This window comes from Ascaphus truei, chromosome 1 (genome assembly GCF_040206685.1).
Source record: "Ascaphus truei isolate aAscTru1 chromosome 1, aAscTru1.hap1, whole genome shotgun sequence".
NCBI lineage: Eukaryota > Metazoa > Chordata > Amphibia > Anura > Ascaphidae > Ascaphus > Ascaphus truei.
The window spans coordinates 150,320,440-150,339,058 of record NC_134483.1 but is presented as its reverse complement, the minus strand read 5'-3'; the positions used below and the strand labels follow the sequence as shown (position 1 = coordinate 150,339,058).

General features: G+C 41.8%; 1 protein-coding gene across 11 annotated transcripts in view; it reads right to left on the bottom strand.

Annotated features, from left to right (window-relative positions):
- Positions 1–18,619, bottom strand: part of NFIB (nuclear factor I B) — a 455,016-nt gene that overhangs the window by 29,259 nt on the left and 407,138 nt on the right. For 10 of the 11 annotated variants that reach the window (XM_075595945.1, XM_075595955.1, XM_075595992.1 and 7 more), the window contains one exon: positions 1,967–2,055. The exons of the other annotated variant lie outside the window; for it this stretch is intronic. In XM_075595945.1, coding sequence (XP_075452060.1) covers positions 1,967–2,055 — 89 coding nt within the window. The remainder of the gene's footprint in view (positions 1–1,966; positions 2,056–18,619) is intronic. 11 annotated transcript variants of the gene reach the window in all.

Below are 18,619 nucleotides of genomic sequence, written 5' to 3'. Positions count from 1 at the left end.
TACAGCTTCAGTCCAAGCAACATTTATTAGGAAACAAAAGTTGCTGCAGCAAGAGGCTTCTAAGAGTGCCCAACTTCAGTCCTCAAGAGCTCCTAACAGGTCAGGTTTTCAGGATATCCCTGCTTCAGTTGTTTGATGGGGCCACTGATTGAACCACCTGTGCTGAAGCAGGGATGTCCTTAAAACCTGACCTTTTGGTGGCCCTTGAGGACTGGAATTGGCCACCCCTGATTTAGAGAATGCTGGCACAGGACTCTTACAACACTGCTATAGTTTAATACAACTTTAATCATCAGTCTCTCCTAAAAAAGGGGTTTGTACGCTTACCTTAACCTGGGCATCTTTCAGAGCAGGACTGCCTCTCTCTTGCCTTGAGAAGCCCTCCGGTTCAGGTGTGGCACTTTTTAGAAGAAACGTGTCCCAAAAGAAGAGAGCCGGGGACCTTGTAGGTAGACATTTCTTGAACCAGGAGGCTCCTAAAGGTAAGGCTCGGCAGGCCTTCTCCATGAGAGAGTATATGGGGCAGATTGATATTTTAACACGGATAGAATGGATTGGGTTTTTTTTTTAGACTTTTCTCATCTGTGCAAGACACACATCTAATTTATATGAATTATATGCAGACTTCTCCTACTGAAGGACATTGCTAGGAATGGTGGCAAAACATCTGATTGTTTTTCGTGAATCACATGCCATTCTAATATCCCTACTTTACACACGTGTTGGCCTTGGAACCAGGCTACCAGCACAATTGCACAGCTGTGAAGGACAGTGTTTTTAGAAGTTTTGTCATGTTCATCTGTGGTAAATGTGAGCCTCCTTGATAAATGATGGCATTACATAAAATGCATATCCTTATTGCTCTCTAGCATCTCTTACAAGATGTGCCTTATTACTTCATTATATATGCCGTATGCATTAGACAGCCTACAGTATACTCATGTACATCTCTACAGTATGCAAATTCATGCATATGCAAACACCACCATTCACCTCAGAAATCAGTAGTACCCCAATTAATGCTCATCATGACAGCTCTTGCACCAAGAATTGTAAAACGTTAATCACAACATTTCCCAAACTTTAGATTTCTGCACCTATGATTGGCATAATCAATGGAAATCTTACTTACTAACAGGGTCATTTGGGCATGCAAAGGAAAGATGATTATCATTTTATTTGGTTAGCAAGCTTACTTATACTATTGGTTATTTATATAAGACATGCTTTTCTCTTACCTTTAGAATATGGCTAAATGAATCAGAACTGTGCCATCAGCAACCAGTTAGTTAATTAGGTGGTTAGTTAATTAGTTCACAACTGCATGTACAAAGTAGGCTTAATGTTTATGTGTGGCCATCTATAAAACTGTGCATATACATTTATAACTCTACATATACAGAATCTCTAATATACAATGATACTCTGTGTATGATGTACTGTTCAGCAATGTATGATGTATGAGTGCTGTCTTGTTTTTCAAACATATTTGAGCAGATTTTAGCTTCAGGTCCCTACAACATCTGAAGCTTGTAGTTCCTTATAACAATGTTAAAGTATAACGCCTGCATATGGAGTCCCAGACATTGCCTGAGCCCTTTGTTGCCGGGTGGATCTGCTGCGCTTCGCAGGCCCCCCCAACAGCAAACGCTCTGTGTTTGCCCAAAATGTTCTACAATCATTTGCAATGAAATAAGTGTGTGTTTAGGAGAATTTGTGCAGGGTTAGTCGTGATATGTAAAGAAGTGTTCCTTACAGAAAGGGGGGTTTGGGGGGAGTTTGAGCTAAAACAGGTACTATGGGGTTTATTCAATAAGTCCCAAAGCAGCAAATCATGGAAAATTCCCATTGACTAGAATAAGAGGGTTTTCGTCTGATCACGCTGCTTTAGGGCTTATGAATAAGCTCCTACGTTTCAATGTAATTTATAGGTGGAGTGTAGTGTTGGAAATAATTAAAATGTTACCTTTGCCAAGTTATTCCCAATGTATCCTCACTGGCACTGGGGTATAAATGCCTGCCGTTTTGATTCATGGTCCAGTCACAAATCCTCAGCTGTCAATTGAAACCTAGCAGTCAGATACGGATCCAGCAGTACTACAGTTTTTTTTTTAGTATTTAAATGAATACATGCAATGGCACAAAACCTTGAGGTAAACTTACTCTGTTCATTAGACACCTCGCTTCACAACAAAAACAAAAGAACTTGAAATCAGCATTTTATGTTCGGCACCCCTCATACTAAAATGCAGCAGTATATAGCAATACTGTGCATCTCTATGCACTTCCAGCTACCTAAAACTTCTCACGGACACCTAAAAGAATAATTTGTGCCTCGGCAGTAATTACAGCTGAATGTTACCTAGGCTCTCTAACTTACTGTATGTTACTGCTGTGTAAATAATGACTACAAATATTTGATGTGGGGAGAAATCTCTGGTTGTCTTTAAGGCATTAGGGGGCAATGGGACTGGCCACACACAAAATCAAGATGGATATACAACACTGCATGCAGGGCCTACATCAAGTTCTGCCTAAACTATACCACTAAAGCTTCAGAGTTCTGGAAGTGAACAGAGACACACATTATCCCTATGCAGTCTAATGTTAACTTTACCGGGGGGCAGGGTGGGTGATTATTTTTTTCCACCGAACATTAACTGCTGCTATAAATTACTTCTTTGGTGATGAAAGCATACAAGATTTAAAGCAGTGTTTTTCAGCACATACCAATTAGCCATTGTAAAACTGAGCTGTGATAAAAAGAAATTGTTAATGATCAACAGTAAAAAGCATTTAGAAGGAGGGGGAAAAAAACATGTTTCATAAAGGTTGCTATGGGCAGATCACCTGGTCAGAGTCTGGTTTGTGGCATGCAGATGAGGGGGGGGGGGGGAAAGGTTTTGGGGAAGACATGCAATTTTAGAGAGATAAGTTTGTAGATAAGGGGATACTGCTACTAGGCTTAAAGTAAAGCGTTGGATTTTAAATGGGTTTTGTTATCGTAGGAAAGGTGTTGTTCTTTCTTAAATAAAGAGAGGGACCCAAAACTAGAGTCAAGAGACACAAGTGTGAACCTCAGACATTACAATGGTGTGTGCCCCTTCATAAACATAACTAAAACACATTGAGGAAATACTGCAGCAGCGGAAAGATCTGAATGTAAAATAAACACTAAAAGCCAGCAACTAACATTGTGTCCATAATTTGACCAATTGCTGGCCCCATGCAGCTCTTGGACCACAGACTTAAGCCAATTCCCCTATAATGTCATGCATTAGGAACAAAGGGGTTAATCTTGGAGGGGTTTAGTACTATAAACTGCCCTGATTTTAGAGTTTACAGGGTCACTTGAAACCTCAGAGGACGGAAATATATTGAAGAATGCGCTACATTCTGGCAACTTGAAGTACTCTGTAAATGCATCTATTCTGAGCAGGGATCATGTAAATCTATACTTCTCTGTGTGCTCAACAGCTGCCCTCCAGTGCTAGCAGATTTATTAAAACTAAAGACTTCATATTTTTCACGCGCTTTGGAAAGTAAATCAATATATCTGCCGTGTGTAAAAATTTGCCTTTAAAAAAAACCACACACTCAATTTGCCAATAGGTTAAACCAGGGGGTGGTAAACTCCCATCCTCAAGGGCCACCAACGGGTCAGGTTTTCAAGATATCCCTGCTTCAGCACAGATGGGTCAGTCATTATGAATGAGCCACCTGTGCTGAAGCAGGGATATCCTGAAAACCTGACCTGTTGGTGGCCCTTGAGAACTGGAGTTGGCCACCCTGGGTTAAACATTTCAGTTTCAGCTGATTGGCCAAGTATGTTGCCTTATATTGGGCCATAAGAATCACAGTAACAAAGCCCACACTACTTTCTCTCCAGATAGCAAATTACTCCTTTGTATTCAGATGTCAGTCTAAACAATGTTAAGTGGGTGCTACTAGCTTGTGCTGCTGCCTTGTGGGTTGTTATGCGACACCACAGTCCCACTAGACAACATATATTGTACTTGCAATAAAAGGAAAGCACTTGGTTATGCAACATCTTTTCTAAAATCTTTAAGAATCTTCGAACAAATCAGGCCAACCCCCCCCCCACCCCTTAAACCTAAAAAGGCCAGCAATCAACTCCAAGGAAAACACAATACTTGCTGCTTTTATACTTAGCTGAGGTACTGTAAGTACAGTACGCTGCAGTAATGACTTGGGCACATGTATGTGCGTGTCTGAGAAAATGATCTGCCATATTTTAGAGGCTCCAGTTAGTTCAGATATTTTTCAGATCTTGAAAACAGCTGGATGATTTGACAGTGAAGTATATTATTAAGATCAAAAAGAGAGACAAAAAAACCCCCCCAATTCCTGACATTTTTGAACATGGTCATTGGGACGACAGCTTTGAGTTATGCAAATTTGTCTCGTCAGCTACAGACTGAAGTATATATATGGTGGTTACTACACATTTCTTAGTGACTCTTATTATAGGAAGGGGATAAGAAAAGATGATACTTGCTATTTTCCAAAGCTGTGTTTATTTTGTCTTTGTCCCTTTGGACTACACAGAGGCTTTAGAATGTCATCTGCAGTTTAATAATTTGTAACCACAGGGTTAAGCCTCATTTACGTTACATTCACAACAATAATCGCTTTTTGGCAACGAGTCAAATTCTGCTGCTCTGGAGTCAACGCCTTCAGTGCTAAAGGGGCCTTGAACACACTGCAGACGTGAGTACAGTATGTCATTATCATCACGGCAGCCATTGAAAATTAACAAGCTGCACAAAGTAGTACCAGCTACTAACACTCAACAACAACATAATCTGCTCCCATTAATATTTGCAGCGGTAAACCCTCCTTGCCCACCTTTACCCCTCTAAATCCTTCCACACAATGAAATCAAAATCTCCACTGTGAGGATAAAAGTACCGATTGGTGCCATGTTTAGAAAGAAGCAGATTTGGGAGGATGTTCCGCCTCATTATAAAGCTACATATTATATAGGCAGCAGACCTTATTGCACTCGTTATTGCAGGAGTTGCAACGTGTTATAGTGTATTTGCTATTGTTTTCATGCACGCTCCAATTCGACGCATTTTGTAAACTAATTGTGCAATTCCGCTCATTATCGTGCATTAAAAGGTGCATTAACTTCTGCTACATCTGTACGGCATGCTCATTTCCAGGGGGAGGAATTCCTTACTCGATATATAAATATATATATATATGTTTCAATAGGGGCAAAGTTGTGTGTTTCTACAAACTTTGAAGCCCTTTGTGCCCTATGTGCTATTATGGTTAAAAAAATAACAACCTTGGGAAAACAGATCATTGTGACTTTTACTTTTATAGGGGTGCTAGCAGACAGGTCTGGGCTAATCGCTTGAAGCAAAATATTTGCATAATGTCATTGTTTGCACTGAGGCTTCCTTTAAATGTGTTTCCTTTCTATCTTGCATATGTGAAAGGTGACCTCTTATCCATTTGCATACCTCCCTGGCAGTCATCTGATGTGCGTTTACGTCAAACTCTGCATTACGATAAGCGACACAATAAGAGCTTCCCACCTGTTGATAGGGCTGCTTCCTGATTCTATTGGGAAGTTCTATTAAAGAGCCCATTTGGGTTCCACTCTGAGGCCTTCACAGCGGACGCTGGCCTCTCACTAGACTGGAAATGTTTTCCAGTGATCGATTTGGTTTATATTCTGCATGACAAACAGTACAAGGAGTGGGGGGACGTTTCCAGCCTGTGCAGAATAAATGAACAACTAAAGGATGCACCTGGAAATTGGAACTTCCTTCTGTGACATTTTTTACTGTGCAAGATTGTAATGCTAATCATATTGTTTCAAATGCTTATCTGCTCTGGTTATGCATTTGTGTCCTATAGCTTATAGTGTAATTCAACACAGGTTTTAAACTGTAACAGTGCAATCTTTTGCATGTATTTACTTCCGTTCTTTGAAAATATTAGAACATGTATATTGTTTATAAATTAGAAATAGAATTGCATAAGGCAGAGGTGCAAGGCAGTTTTCTGCTGCAGAATTGCCATTGTGCATTCCAACTAAAGAAATCTAAATCTATTCTAGTCTGTGGATGGCAGCACCTACAGACCATATGCACCTCAAATCTCCAACCCCTCTCAACACCAATGTATTTGGGAATAAGACTACGGTGCTGTGTTAGAAGAGCAGGGTAAATGCAGAACATACTGTAATATAACAAATGGAATTTAACAAGATACATTTACATTTGCACTACAAATAAGGATGTTGTCAATTTTATGTGTACCTTTTTGAAAGCCTTCCATAAATTGTAGTGCAATTAAATGATGACGTTTATGTTTTAAGAAGTAACTTGATGGTTTTACAACAAGAAAAGTGTTGTTTATTTGCTTGATAATAGAGAAGAATCTTTTCCTTTGTACCGATGTAAATTCATTGTGCTTGGTCTTTGTGGTGGTACTATTTCAAATAAAATGATAGTGCTTTCTGGATCTTTTGGAGACTGGAAATGTAGACATACTGTACACTTAGTATAGCTACACTGCATTGCACTGAAACCTTCACCAAGTAACATGCAAGATTCATGCGGCCTGTAAAGCCATTCCCATCATGCCATAGCGAATAAAGAAGAAGAGGTGTTTTCCAGGTTTAGCCATGTCCATTAAATAAGGCCACCACATGTGACATCACATCATTGGAAACAAGACATCATAACCACATTTAAAATAAGGGAAAAGGAACTCAGGTTATTCAGAATCTATCAGAATGAAATATTGGATGTTATTTGTTCTACTCTGTAAAAGGCTGATTGGCACTTTCTTTATTCTGAACAGGAAAGAAATCTACTACTTTCCTCTCTTGCATACATAAAGAGGCCTATGTACTAAGCGTCGCAAAGGGCTTTTATGGTGCAAACCCGGTGCATGGAAATCTCAATTGAAATTGCTTTTGTGTGCGCCTATGTACTAACCTGAAATTTACGCCATCGGCGTCAAAAATACGTTTTTGAAATGTTTTGGTGCACAGAAATGGATTGTATAGATGTTAATGGTATGCACTAAAAAAATATGTTTCTGTGCACACCCAAAAAAAAGGAGAAAGTGCGTCAAAAGTGCGCCCACCAACCCTGAACAGTCTGTTTCTAGTCAGCGCAGAATTCTGTTTCTATGTATCAACCAAAAATGGATTTGACGCAGCACGGATGTTTCATTATATAAGTGAACAAAATGTATTGCTTTCACAGTATGGCTATTATAAATAATATTAAACAAATAACTGATGTTTACAAATACTACTTATAAATAAAAAACACACATTAAAAAAATACACATAATTCTGTTTTAATTTAAATTGTACCAAAAGTGTATTTAACAACACAATACACAATGTGTCAAACCAACGTACTATGCGTCATATGTATAAAGCCTTCAGACATATGACGCGCATTACATGAACGTTAGTACCCCTTTTTAGCACTGAAATGTTGGTGCACAATAAAAAAATGAAAATACGATCTTGGTATATAGGCTCCCAAATGTTAACAAAAAAGTGGATCTGGCATTTAAGGGGTTATACTTTTATTTTGTCTTCCTTCTATTTTATATACATGTAAAGCAACAACAAGTGGCTTGAGTGATGAGTAACATCTCCAGCTATGAATTTATTTCTTTTTTTTTTATGCCACCCAAATCGTCACTTGCGCACTTGGGATCAAGCCTGGTCAGACATAAGCCAACGCATTCCACCTTCTTCTATTCACTGGAAAAAGCACAAGGTAGAGCGTGGAAGTTAGAGTATGGCTAGAGATATGCAAACGTTTCGAATGTTTAAGCGAACTGGGCGAATTTCACTCTGTGGAAAGGTTTGCTGTGATCCAAAGAGTTTGCTTAATGCTAAAAAGTCACTTTGACGGCATGTTAGATTCATTTAGATTACTTTTGCTTTTGAAATTTTATAAACAAAAAAAAACACTTGTTTTAAGTTGCGGGGGTTTGCTACCAATTTGGCCGGTTTAACTACAGCTTTTCCAAAGCGTGTTCGAAACTGAGGACAAGCGAATCTCGACAGATTCATACATCTCTGGTTGAAGCATATTGAGCTTCACTGAGGACTACAGGCAGCAATGTATTCCTCACCACTAAGAAATGCAATGAGTCATACCATCTACAGTACATATCTTTTTGAGAATGGATACGACTGCAAAATCAGGTATATTTTCATGGTAGATTAAAAGAGGACATTTGAAACGATTGCTCTTTTAAAATCTGCATTCACAAATATACTGAAACCCTGGTGTGGAACTGCGGCACTAACTTGTTTGTATCATAATAAAAGGCACTTTTGATACATTTGCGGCTGATAATTAAGATCTGTGATTGCTTCATTTTCTCCATTACAACCACAATATACACAGACACTGGGGATTAGGTACAAATATCTCCCAGCTTTAACCCTGGGTCAAAAACTGCATTGTTTTTTTTCCTTCTTTGATAGATCTGCCACAGTATTCCAGTTAGGGGACTTTGATGCGTGACCTTTGTAGTCTTAGGCTGCTCTTATAGTGCCGGCAATAGCAACGTCGCGTCAAAACATATGCATTGCCGCTGTCGCGTGCGCTTATAGTAAGTGCGATGCGACGGCTTGGCTGCGATCGCTGGAAGTCATCTCAATTTGATTTTTCCAGCGACCGTAGCCTGTCACGTCGCCGTCACGTTCCCGGCACTATAAGCGTAGCTTTAGACAGCATTGGATAAGACTGCATAAGGAATTTGCGCCTGCTTCTAACAATACAAATGTTGATATTTAACACCAAAAACCTAGGTATCATAGAATGAATATACCTTTCAGGTGCAGGATATTTGTAGAATAACTGCATATAACCATGTTTTAAACATTGGCAAGTGATTTCTCTGTCTTGTTTCATTGTCACATTGACTACAACTCAGTATTCAAGTAATTCATACTGATATACAGTAGACTGGACCGACAGCAAAGTAAATCAGAACATGGAGGCTCACAGTTTTACCGATGTATGGGCAGAGATTGCATGTTGAGAAATGTCATAGTAAGTGACCATTGCTGCAATCAATGTATCTTATCGATCATAATTGCCCATTTTGTTAGAGCAGTGGCCTTCAAACCATCCAGAGAAAACAACAGTACATTGTCACAATCCTCTCAAACCTAAAGGTTAACTGTTCTGGCCCAAGCACACCCAGATAGATGCGTAGGGAGAGGCAGGTTAACTCATTCCCACATATCAAGCAAGGGAACCTTCTTACTTGCTGAAGTGTTTATTTGGGGCAACAACATACAAATAAAAAGAGGGGAAAAGTACTGAGGGAACACTGGGACTTGAGGGCAATGGAGGGGAAGGGGAGTTATGAGGGCAGTGGGATCAAAGCAGGATATAGGGATGGGTAAAAATCAGTAACTTTACCAGGATAGGAGAGATGACTGCTCAAGATGGCTGCTGGTACTACAAGACAGCATGCTGGTCTGGGCTGATGGGAAATTAACTGGGACAATACCACCTGGCAAGGGGAGCAGTCCATCCTGGTAAAAAGGCAGGGGGGTTGCCAAGGCAACTGGCTGAAGCCAGAAACCCACAAGGGTTGCAACATTGTTGCAACAGCTAGGATGAGGAGGGTTGTCAGCCTGAAGACAGAGAAAAAACACAATCCTGTTCCAGGATACTCCCCGTCTGGTATCTGTAGATACTGCTATATTAATATAAACATGTGGAACACATAATATAACAACAATATATAAACAGTCCATGTATGCATGACAGATGGTACCGGCCGGTACCATTGGGCGCCAAAGTTTTTTGGAGCTTCAGGTGTCGAGGTAGGTGCACCAATCTGAGATGGCTGGGTGTTCCTCATTCCATAAAATGGATGAGCCATGAATGATAATAGGGACACCCAAGTGGTGGCACCCCAAGTCCCCAAAATCTGGGCAAAGGTTCTGGATCCGACAAAGACTGGAATCACATCCATGGGGGTTGTCAAGGCTCATGGGAAAGTTGGACTTGCTTCCAGGGTCAAGACTGGTTGGGTAATTCCAACCGTGCATTCCCGGCACACTTGGGGATTGGTAAGGCGACCACCTGTTCTTGTGGAGTCGCCCTTGTTGGCCGTAGGATTCTGCTTCTAGAAGGAACTCCCTTTAGAGAGGTTCCCTTATCCATTGATGCAGTTGGTCTTGACTGTATGAGTCCCCCTTTGGATGCAACTTGTGATGACCATCTTTGCCTCTGTCATTGTGCTGATAGTACTTAGTCTTTTGTAAGGAGGCTTACCATGACAGCTGTCTATTCTACCACCAGGTGTGTGGTTGAGAGCAGTGGTAGTAAGCCTGAACTGTGCAAATGCTCGCTGGACCATTGTCCATTTAGAGGAATGATGAAGTCCTAGTGTATCTTCAGGTGTCACGTTTGTAACCACAGCAGAGACTGGAGGGTGGATTTCTGTAGCTGTTTCTGGAATTGTTAATTGACCTGTATCTTCTGGAACCGATGGGATCTCATCCGACTGCGTCAGAGATTCTGGTTCTGTAAGCAATGATGTGCTGTGAAGGTGAGCTGTAGACTCTAACCCAGTAGTGTGGTCCGCAAGGTTCTGATCTTTAGCTGTAGACGCTAACCCATCGTACCACTGATCTGTCTGTGTTGATTTCTCAACTCCCTTTCCTTTGGTTAGGAGATATCCACAGGGTGGATGGAGTGGAGGCGGAGTTGTCCGATTGTTTGTTTTATCTTGGAAGATCTCTTTGTCAATCACCTTCAGAAGATCGTTCTCTTCCTTTGGTGAAGTTGGCTCATTGTCTTTTGTCGTCTGGACTACTGAACATCCTAGGCCATTGTCACAGTCCTCTGATATGAAGATGTTTTTGTGGTTCTCAGGGGTATGACCTGGTTTCTCTTCCATGCTAGGCCTTCCTGTCACTTGGATATGGCCAAGACATGGTTTGAAGAGGGATATGTGTCCACGTTCCATTATATTTGTTCTGCGGGCATCAACGTAGTCTGGTTTGTGCACTTTGCCAATGCATACATTACCTACTATCACACATCCTAGGTCGAGTCTTTGGGCAAATGGGGTGTTGTGGGGTCTGTTACGCTGTTCGCGGATTTTGTGCACTCTCAGGATGTCACCGCCGAGCAGTAGCAAAATCTTGGCATCTTGTTCTATTGGTGGGATGCGGTCAGCCATTCTCCTAAGGTGTGGGTCATGACTGGTGTGGGAATCTCGTTCCTGTTCGCCGTCATGTCATTGCACTCTATGAGTGTAGGGAGAGATATCTTTACTCTGCCATCCACAGAATGTATGGTATAGCCATTTGCTCTCCTCCCTGTGACTCAGTCAGTCCTGTACATGTTCTGAGTGTTGCCTTGCGTGTTGAACAAGGTAAAGAACTCTGACTTCACTAATGATCTGTTGCTTTGATCATCAATGATTGTGTACATCCTAATAGCCCTTTCAGGTTGTCCCTTGGGGTACACTGCAACAAGGCATATTTTGGAGCAAGACCTTTGGTCACGTCCTTCTCCGCAAACCTCGGTGCACTGGGATGTGACAGATGTTGACTTCTCTTCTCCTTCCTCCCTGTCATGCTTTGCCATGGAGGAAGGGTTGTTGAGTTGGTCAAGTGTCAGCACCTCTGGATGTAGAGATGTTACATGCTTGTCACTGTTGCACACTGTACATTTGATGACTTCTTTACAGGCTTTGAATAGATGAGCTATGGAAGTACAGCACCTGAAGCAAACTCCAAATTCACTTAGTAGGTTCTTGCATTCCTCTATGAGCTTCATCCTAAACCCAAAACACCTGTTAAGTGGGTGTGGCTTCTTGTGTATGGGGCATTCCCTGTTTGGGTCCCCTGTCTCCCTGCTTGGAGGGGTAGAATGATTGGGACGTGTAGATGTTTTAGAAGACACGTCTGTCCTGTAGACCGAGATAGGCGTTCTGGTGCTACCGTATCTTGTCACCAGTCCTTCATTCTTTAGGTTGCTTGCACTGGGTGTGGTTTGTGTACCTAGAATGAAGCTGGGATCATTTTTTGTTTTGGCTGCTTCGCGAATAAAGCTCAAGAAGAATGACTCGCTTCTCCCTTTTGTATTTTGAACCTTGCGAAGACCATCTTTCTTGGAGGTTGTAAGGTAGCGTCTCCAAGATGGGTTTCACTCCACGAGCAGAGTCTAAGAAGTTGAGACATGATAGAGATTGATCTGCTCTTGAAGACTCCAATTCCTGCAGGAGATCTCTGAGCTCTCATAACTTCGAATAGTCTTTAACCATGATTGTGGGGAAATTGTCGACTCTCTTGAAGAGTGCATCTTCGACTGCCTCGGGGCTACCATAGCACACCTCCTCTAGCCTATCCCATACTAAGTCAAGACCTACTTGGGGGCGGTTTACGTTTGCTGCCCTGAGCCTCTTCGCATGCTCTGCAGATTCTTTCCCCACCCATTTGGTTAGCAGGCTGAGTTCTTCCCTCGCAGATAAGCCCAGACTCTTGATTGCGTCCTTGAATGTGGACTTCCATATTCTGTCATTCTCAGTACGGTCGTCAATGTTGGTAAGTCCTGTTTGCACCATATCACGCCAGATCATCTACTTGCCCATGTCTGTTAGGCTGGATGCATCAGTATGTTGGTCTTGCGGGGGGTGTTGGCGGTCGCGTTCTGTTATGTTGCTTTGTCCGCTGCCTACGTTTGCAGTGTTGGATTGTGAGGTCGAGTGGGATCAATTGTGCGTCTTTGACCTATGTGCTGAGTGTGTGCTTGGCGCACCGGTGGTTGCCGGGAGGGACGTTGCAGTCGCCTCTTCCTTGGTGTGGATGTACAATGACTGCTGGTTAGTGTGGGGAGCTGTGTTTCTCCGTGTAGGCGTACCTGGATTGCGAGCCTGTTGTAGTGCATCCATATGCATGGGGACGTGTGGATCCCTTTTGTGGCTGCAGCTATCCCGGGTAGTGTATGCCTTTGAAGAAACAGCATCTTCTCCAAGTGGACATTGCAAGGCTTCGGCATCTGTGATATCCTCCTCATCATGTAGAGATGGTGCGCTGGTATTTACGCTGGGAAGGCTCCTCACATAGGCTTCAGTGCGTCGGGCTGGATCCTCTGAGGCTATCCGACTGTACGATCGCTCCCCTCCATCCTGCCGTGTGGCTGCTTCTAAGACTTTGGCTTGGGCTATGGCGATTTTCCTCTCTTTATTTAGAGCCTCTAGGTTCACGTCCAACTCGTCCTTCTTATGCGCAGCGGCTGCTGTGGCGATAGCAGCAACAGTGCTGGCTTCAGCGGCGGTGACTGCAACAGCATTGATAGCGTTTCTCTGTCCTCCTCTTCTATACGGCCCTTTCTAGTCTCATGGCTGCTTATTTCTGTGCATATGTGGTCCTTGCGCTAGTAGCCTCTGCGATAGCTCGCACCTTGGTAGCGCTTGAGCATGTGCTAGACGCGTTAGATCGCGCTGATTTTGCTGACCTTGATGAATGGTTCAATGCGCTGGAGCGCTGTGATGCGGTCTCCAGTGCAAGGTCCTTTGTCCTACTCTCAACTTCCGTGATAGCGGTGCGCACGTGTCTGTCACGTGCCAGATCGATATTATTCTGTAAATCTCGTTCTTGCCGGCATTCACCTCTATTAGTCCTGGTCAAGTAGGTGATGTATGTCTCTGACAGTTCTCGGTAGCACGAGTGATCAGACCTTAATTGAGTTATTGCCTGTTCAAGCTGTTTTCATAATTGCCAATGCTAGCAACATTACGTATTTCAAGTCCAGTTTTTTTCCAGGCCTTCTCTAACTTGTTGCGGTGCGCAGCCATGTCAGCTTCATATTTTTGGCGGGCCTTTTGTGTAAGTGTAACTGTCCACTTAGGCCTTGCGCCTTCCTGAGTCTGTTGCGGTTGTGTAGCAGTCTCAGCGTCTGCGTTGTTACTCTCATGCGTGGTGTCTGGTGAGGGTCTAAGTTCTGCCATGCTGCAGGTGTATGTAGGCCTTTAGCCAGTGCGTGTGTAGCGTGTGGTCTGTTACCTGCATCAGCGATGGACGACTGTCTCAGATGGTGCTGGTCGGTGTCTGCAGCGGTCCTTGGCTCTGACCCGTGTCCTGCTGGATGTCTGGAGCGTGGCCCTTGGTAGCTCTAGCCGTGGGGAGGTAGCGCAGTGGGAACATAGCGCAGGGGTAGGTGTGATGTCTGTACCTCCCTGTGTAGCTGTGTGGGCCTGCATGCCCAGGATAAGAGAGTGACAGTGCTGTGTTTAATGCACAGAGAAACTGTTTTTAAAGCTGCTTGCTCTGTATAGCTGTCTCAGCCTGTCTCCTGTTGATTTTGACTGTTCTGGCCCAAGCACACCGATATATATAGCAGGGAATCTTCTTACTTGCTGAAGTGTTTATTTGGGGCAACAACATAGAAATAAAAAGGGGGGAACACTGGGACATGCGAGCAATGGAGGGGAAGGGGAGCTATGAGGGCAGTGGACTAAATGCAAGATATAGGGATAGGTAAAAATCCGTAACTTTACCAGGATTGGAGAGGTGACTGCTCAAGATGGCTACTGGTACTAAAAGACAGCATGCTGATGGGAAATTAACTGGTGCAATACCACCTGGCAAGGGGAGGTGGAGCAGTCCATCCTAGTAAAAAGGCAGGGGGGTTGCCAAGGCAACTGGCTGAAGCCAAGAAACCCACAAGGGGTCGCAAAATTGTTGCAACAGCTAGGCTGAGGAGTGCTGGCAGCCTGAAGACAGAAAAAATACAATCCTGTTCCAGGACATTAACCTTTTGTCACTTTATTGTAGATGCCTGTGTTTGAATGTGTGTGTCTGTCATGCTGCCAAACTCTTACTGCAGTTTCCCTCTCTGCAATTGCGGTCCCCAATCACAGGAAAGATTCTGCCTATCACAGACAACAGTGCTGATTGCGTCAGAACAGAATCTTCAGCCGGCCAAGCCCCCACACCACCATGCAAGCTGCAAATCTGAAGTACAACTAAAGTGACAGGAATCACTTTGCTCAAAGGACACAGTCAAGTCTACTTTGTGCGACTGCTCGTTTATAGCGGCAGTCCCTTTTAAGACAAAAGTGAACTAAGGACAGGTTAAATATAGTTGATTCACATCCTTTTTAAAACAACTGGATTAACATAAGTATCTTTAAGTACTTTTTCAAAACTTGTAACTTTTCCATGGTTGACAAAATGTCTGTTTTTTATTGTTACAATCTTTATCCAATTTCTTTTCCGCGATAAAACTTTCAGTCCCCAAAAGTAGAGGTGAATAGTTTGTTTGTCCATTATGTATATAGTCATTCTAAAGCCATCAGTCGTCCAACGGATAAACGCTAAGTAGCTGATATGCTTGAATTTAGCAGATCCGGAGAAATAATAAGCATATTTGTTTCTTTTTAACAGGATTGTATCATCAAGCCAAATTACTTTGATAAGTTGTTTTAAAGTATATGTTCTTTTTACCTGCTGTGTGGGACTGCCCCTGTAAGTGTAATAGAAAGCTCAAGAGTGACCATTCTGCAGCTGATGTCATCAGACTTTGCTCTGGCTTCCACTCAGTTCCAGAAAGACTACATCGTGACCTTTGTATGCCACTTTCCCTGAGCAGCGAGAAAGGCAAAGCTGGCACTTATGCAAATAAGGAACGAAAAGGGTGTCTAGATAAGGTAACCACAAAGTCCCATTTTATAACACAGTGACATATTCCACCAGAAAAGAAACAGTAATGATACCAAATACGAGCAAAGTGTTGGAGATACAAGTCCACCAGTCACCATCATTGTATTTTTTATGCTGTCACGTTGTATATAGAGCATTTCATAGAGTAAAAATGTATGTCATCTGGGATACTACTTGGGCATGGTTAATGGAGGAGGCTATAGATTTTGCACACCAAACAGATAGGGTGGCAGCGGTAAGGCTATTGTGGCAACACACATTAGGTAAAGCCAGGGACTGCTGGAAGAGCCCAAAGGCATATGATTAATTTCCCCTCTTCCCCCTTGTTGCTGTCCATTTATCCATGGTAAATAACACATTATAAGATATGGTTTGATGTGTACGAAATTGCGTAAAAAAATGTAATGGTACTGTGACAGAATCAAAACCTGCATTTAATAAACATTGGGGCAAAGCTTACCAAACAGTATTTTTTAGAAATATTTCTACAATCTTTAAAGCAGCAATCCCACCTGACTTTGATTTTTTTTTAATTACAGCTTGGAAACCACGTTATCAGCAGCTCTGAAATACGTACCAGTGGAGTTACCGGTGCTAAATGTTCCTCCATGGAAAACAAAATGGCTGCCAAATCTAACATGACGTCCTAGGTCAATAGGAAGCCGCAAAATCCTATTGGACGGACGACTGAATACCCAGGCGGTAGCACCGGTAACCACACTAGTTAGTATTTCGGGAACCAGGGGAGGAGCCAGGGGTGTCCCAGGAGCTGGAGCTGAAAGCTGAAAGGAGCGCAGGCCAGCTCAGGAGGACCCCCAGAGCCCATACTGTCAAAAAGAAAAAGGGGATTAGTTCGGCAGGATTTCTGCTTTGAGTTCTAAAAGGAGAAATGGGGATAATCTTTCAAAAATAAATCTATTTTTCTTTTAACATAAAGTGTAACTATAAGCGTGTAAAAAAAAAAAAAAAGTGGGAATGTAAATAAGTACAAGTACTCCGTACCTGCTGGCACCATCACACGCCCACCAGAGCATGAGATTAGTAGGTGGAAATGCATCACTCCTGCTAATCACGTGCACAGCTGCATCTAAATGTATACAACCAATGCACATTCAACATTGTTTTGATGAGACGTGTTTCTACTGTATGTCGCCGCAATATGGAAAGGGTATTTAACAGTCCTTGTAGCAACCTGCTCAATGTTATTAGTATAATTTATGTAGGTTACATTAGATTTTTCTTCCATTGCAAAAAAAAAAAAAAGCACTCAAGAATGTGTATGCCAATACTTCCCATTTCCCATGGGTATAAATCTTTTTAATGCCCACCCTGCCCCCTCCTCGCATGAAGTTAAGAATGTACCTGTGACAGTATTTCTTCTTGAGGGGTCAATGTATATTAAAAGGGGTTGTGGGATGTCTGAAAGGCTTTACCACTGCTAAAATCATCCGCAGATTCATTTAGAATTTCTCTAAGCTAATATAAAATGATTGATTGCCTGCATTTCATGTACCTCTTGGTTCTCCCTTTCATTCATCATGGGATGCTTTAAACTAAATGCATTTAGAACCTGCCACCATCAGAGTGGAATCTTTTAAATCTTTGGAAAATAAAGAGAGGACAGAGTAAATCAATCTCACTTTAGTCTCACCGTAAAGGATAAGCTTTACACTGACAAAGTAATTAAAGACTTTTTGTTTTCACCCTCTGTTGCTCTTTGTTTTGTTGGCAACAAAAATGGTACTGACATAGGGGCCGATGTACTAAAAGGATCTTTGAAAAAATGTGTGTGTCAACATAGTAGTGTGAAAAAGTAATACAAACCTTTATAAAATGTGTGTGATATGTATAAAGGTTGTTATGTGACATAGTTTGTTATCTGAAATGACTTTTGACGCATTGCATACCTGGTTGATACAATTTACATTAAGACGGTTATGTGTATTTTATTTAATTTTTTTACTAGTATTAGTAAAAAAACAAGTATTACTTAATTTATTTTATAATAGCCATAATGTCAAAATAAGACATTTTGTTAAATTATACAATGAAACATCCGTGCTGCGTCAAACACAATAATAGAAATTGGTACATAGCGCAGAATTAGAATTCTTTAAGTTTAGTAACAATATAAACAGACTTTTTAGGATTAAGCCAGGTTCAATTTGGGGGACGATTTTGACACAGGTTAAACAATTCTTTTGGTACACAAACAATTTTTTTTAGTACATACTATTTACATCTGTGTCATGTGCATCTCATTTGTTTGCACCAATATACCTGATAAAAAATTATTTTTGGTGCACAAAAGGGGTAAAAAAAGGTTAGTATATAGGCGCACACAAACGCAGTATAATTTGTGGTTTCCGTGTTCCATTTTGGTGTCCTAAATTCCATTTGCAAGGCTTAGTATATAGGCCCTATTGTCATTTTTGGGGCGAATACTTTTAAACAAACCCAGTTCTGGAGGGGCATGAAACGCATTGTTTGGAAGATGGAATTGATATTATTTTTCAAGGTGTCCAACTCCACAACGTAATAGCTTTTCCCTAACCCTTTCTGAAACACAAGGGCTGCAGTGTGGAGTTGCAGGTGCCTTTGGCAGAGAAAAGGTTAGTGTAAAATGGTAATTTATCAAGGCAATAATGGAGATATTAAAATTGTCACATAATTTAATTATTTGAAAAAAAAAATATATGATGTGACAGAGCAAATACATAGCTTCACTACCCATGTCTAAACTCAGTTTTTAAATAATAAAGAGACTCCTGGTAATAATTACAACTGTTGATCCCCAGTACCTGCTTCTAGCACTGTCTACCTCTGTGAAAACCCAAAAAAACTTGACTTTGGTCTTCTAGTTATTACTACAGATTATACAGGTGGTCAAAATGAGCTTTG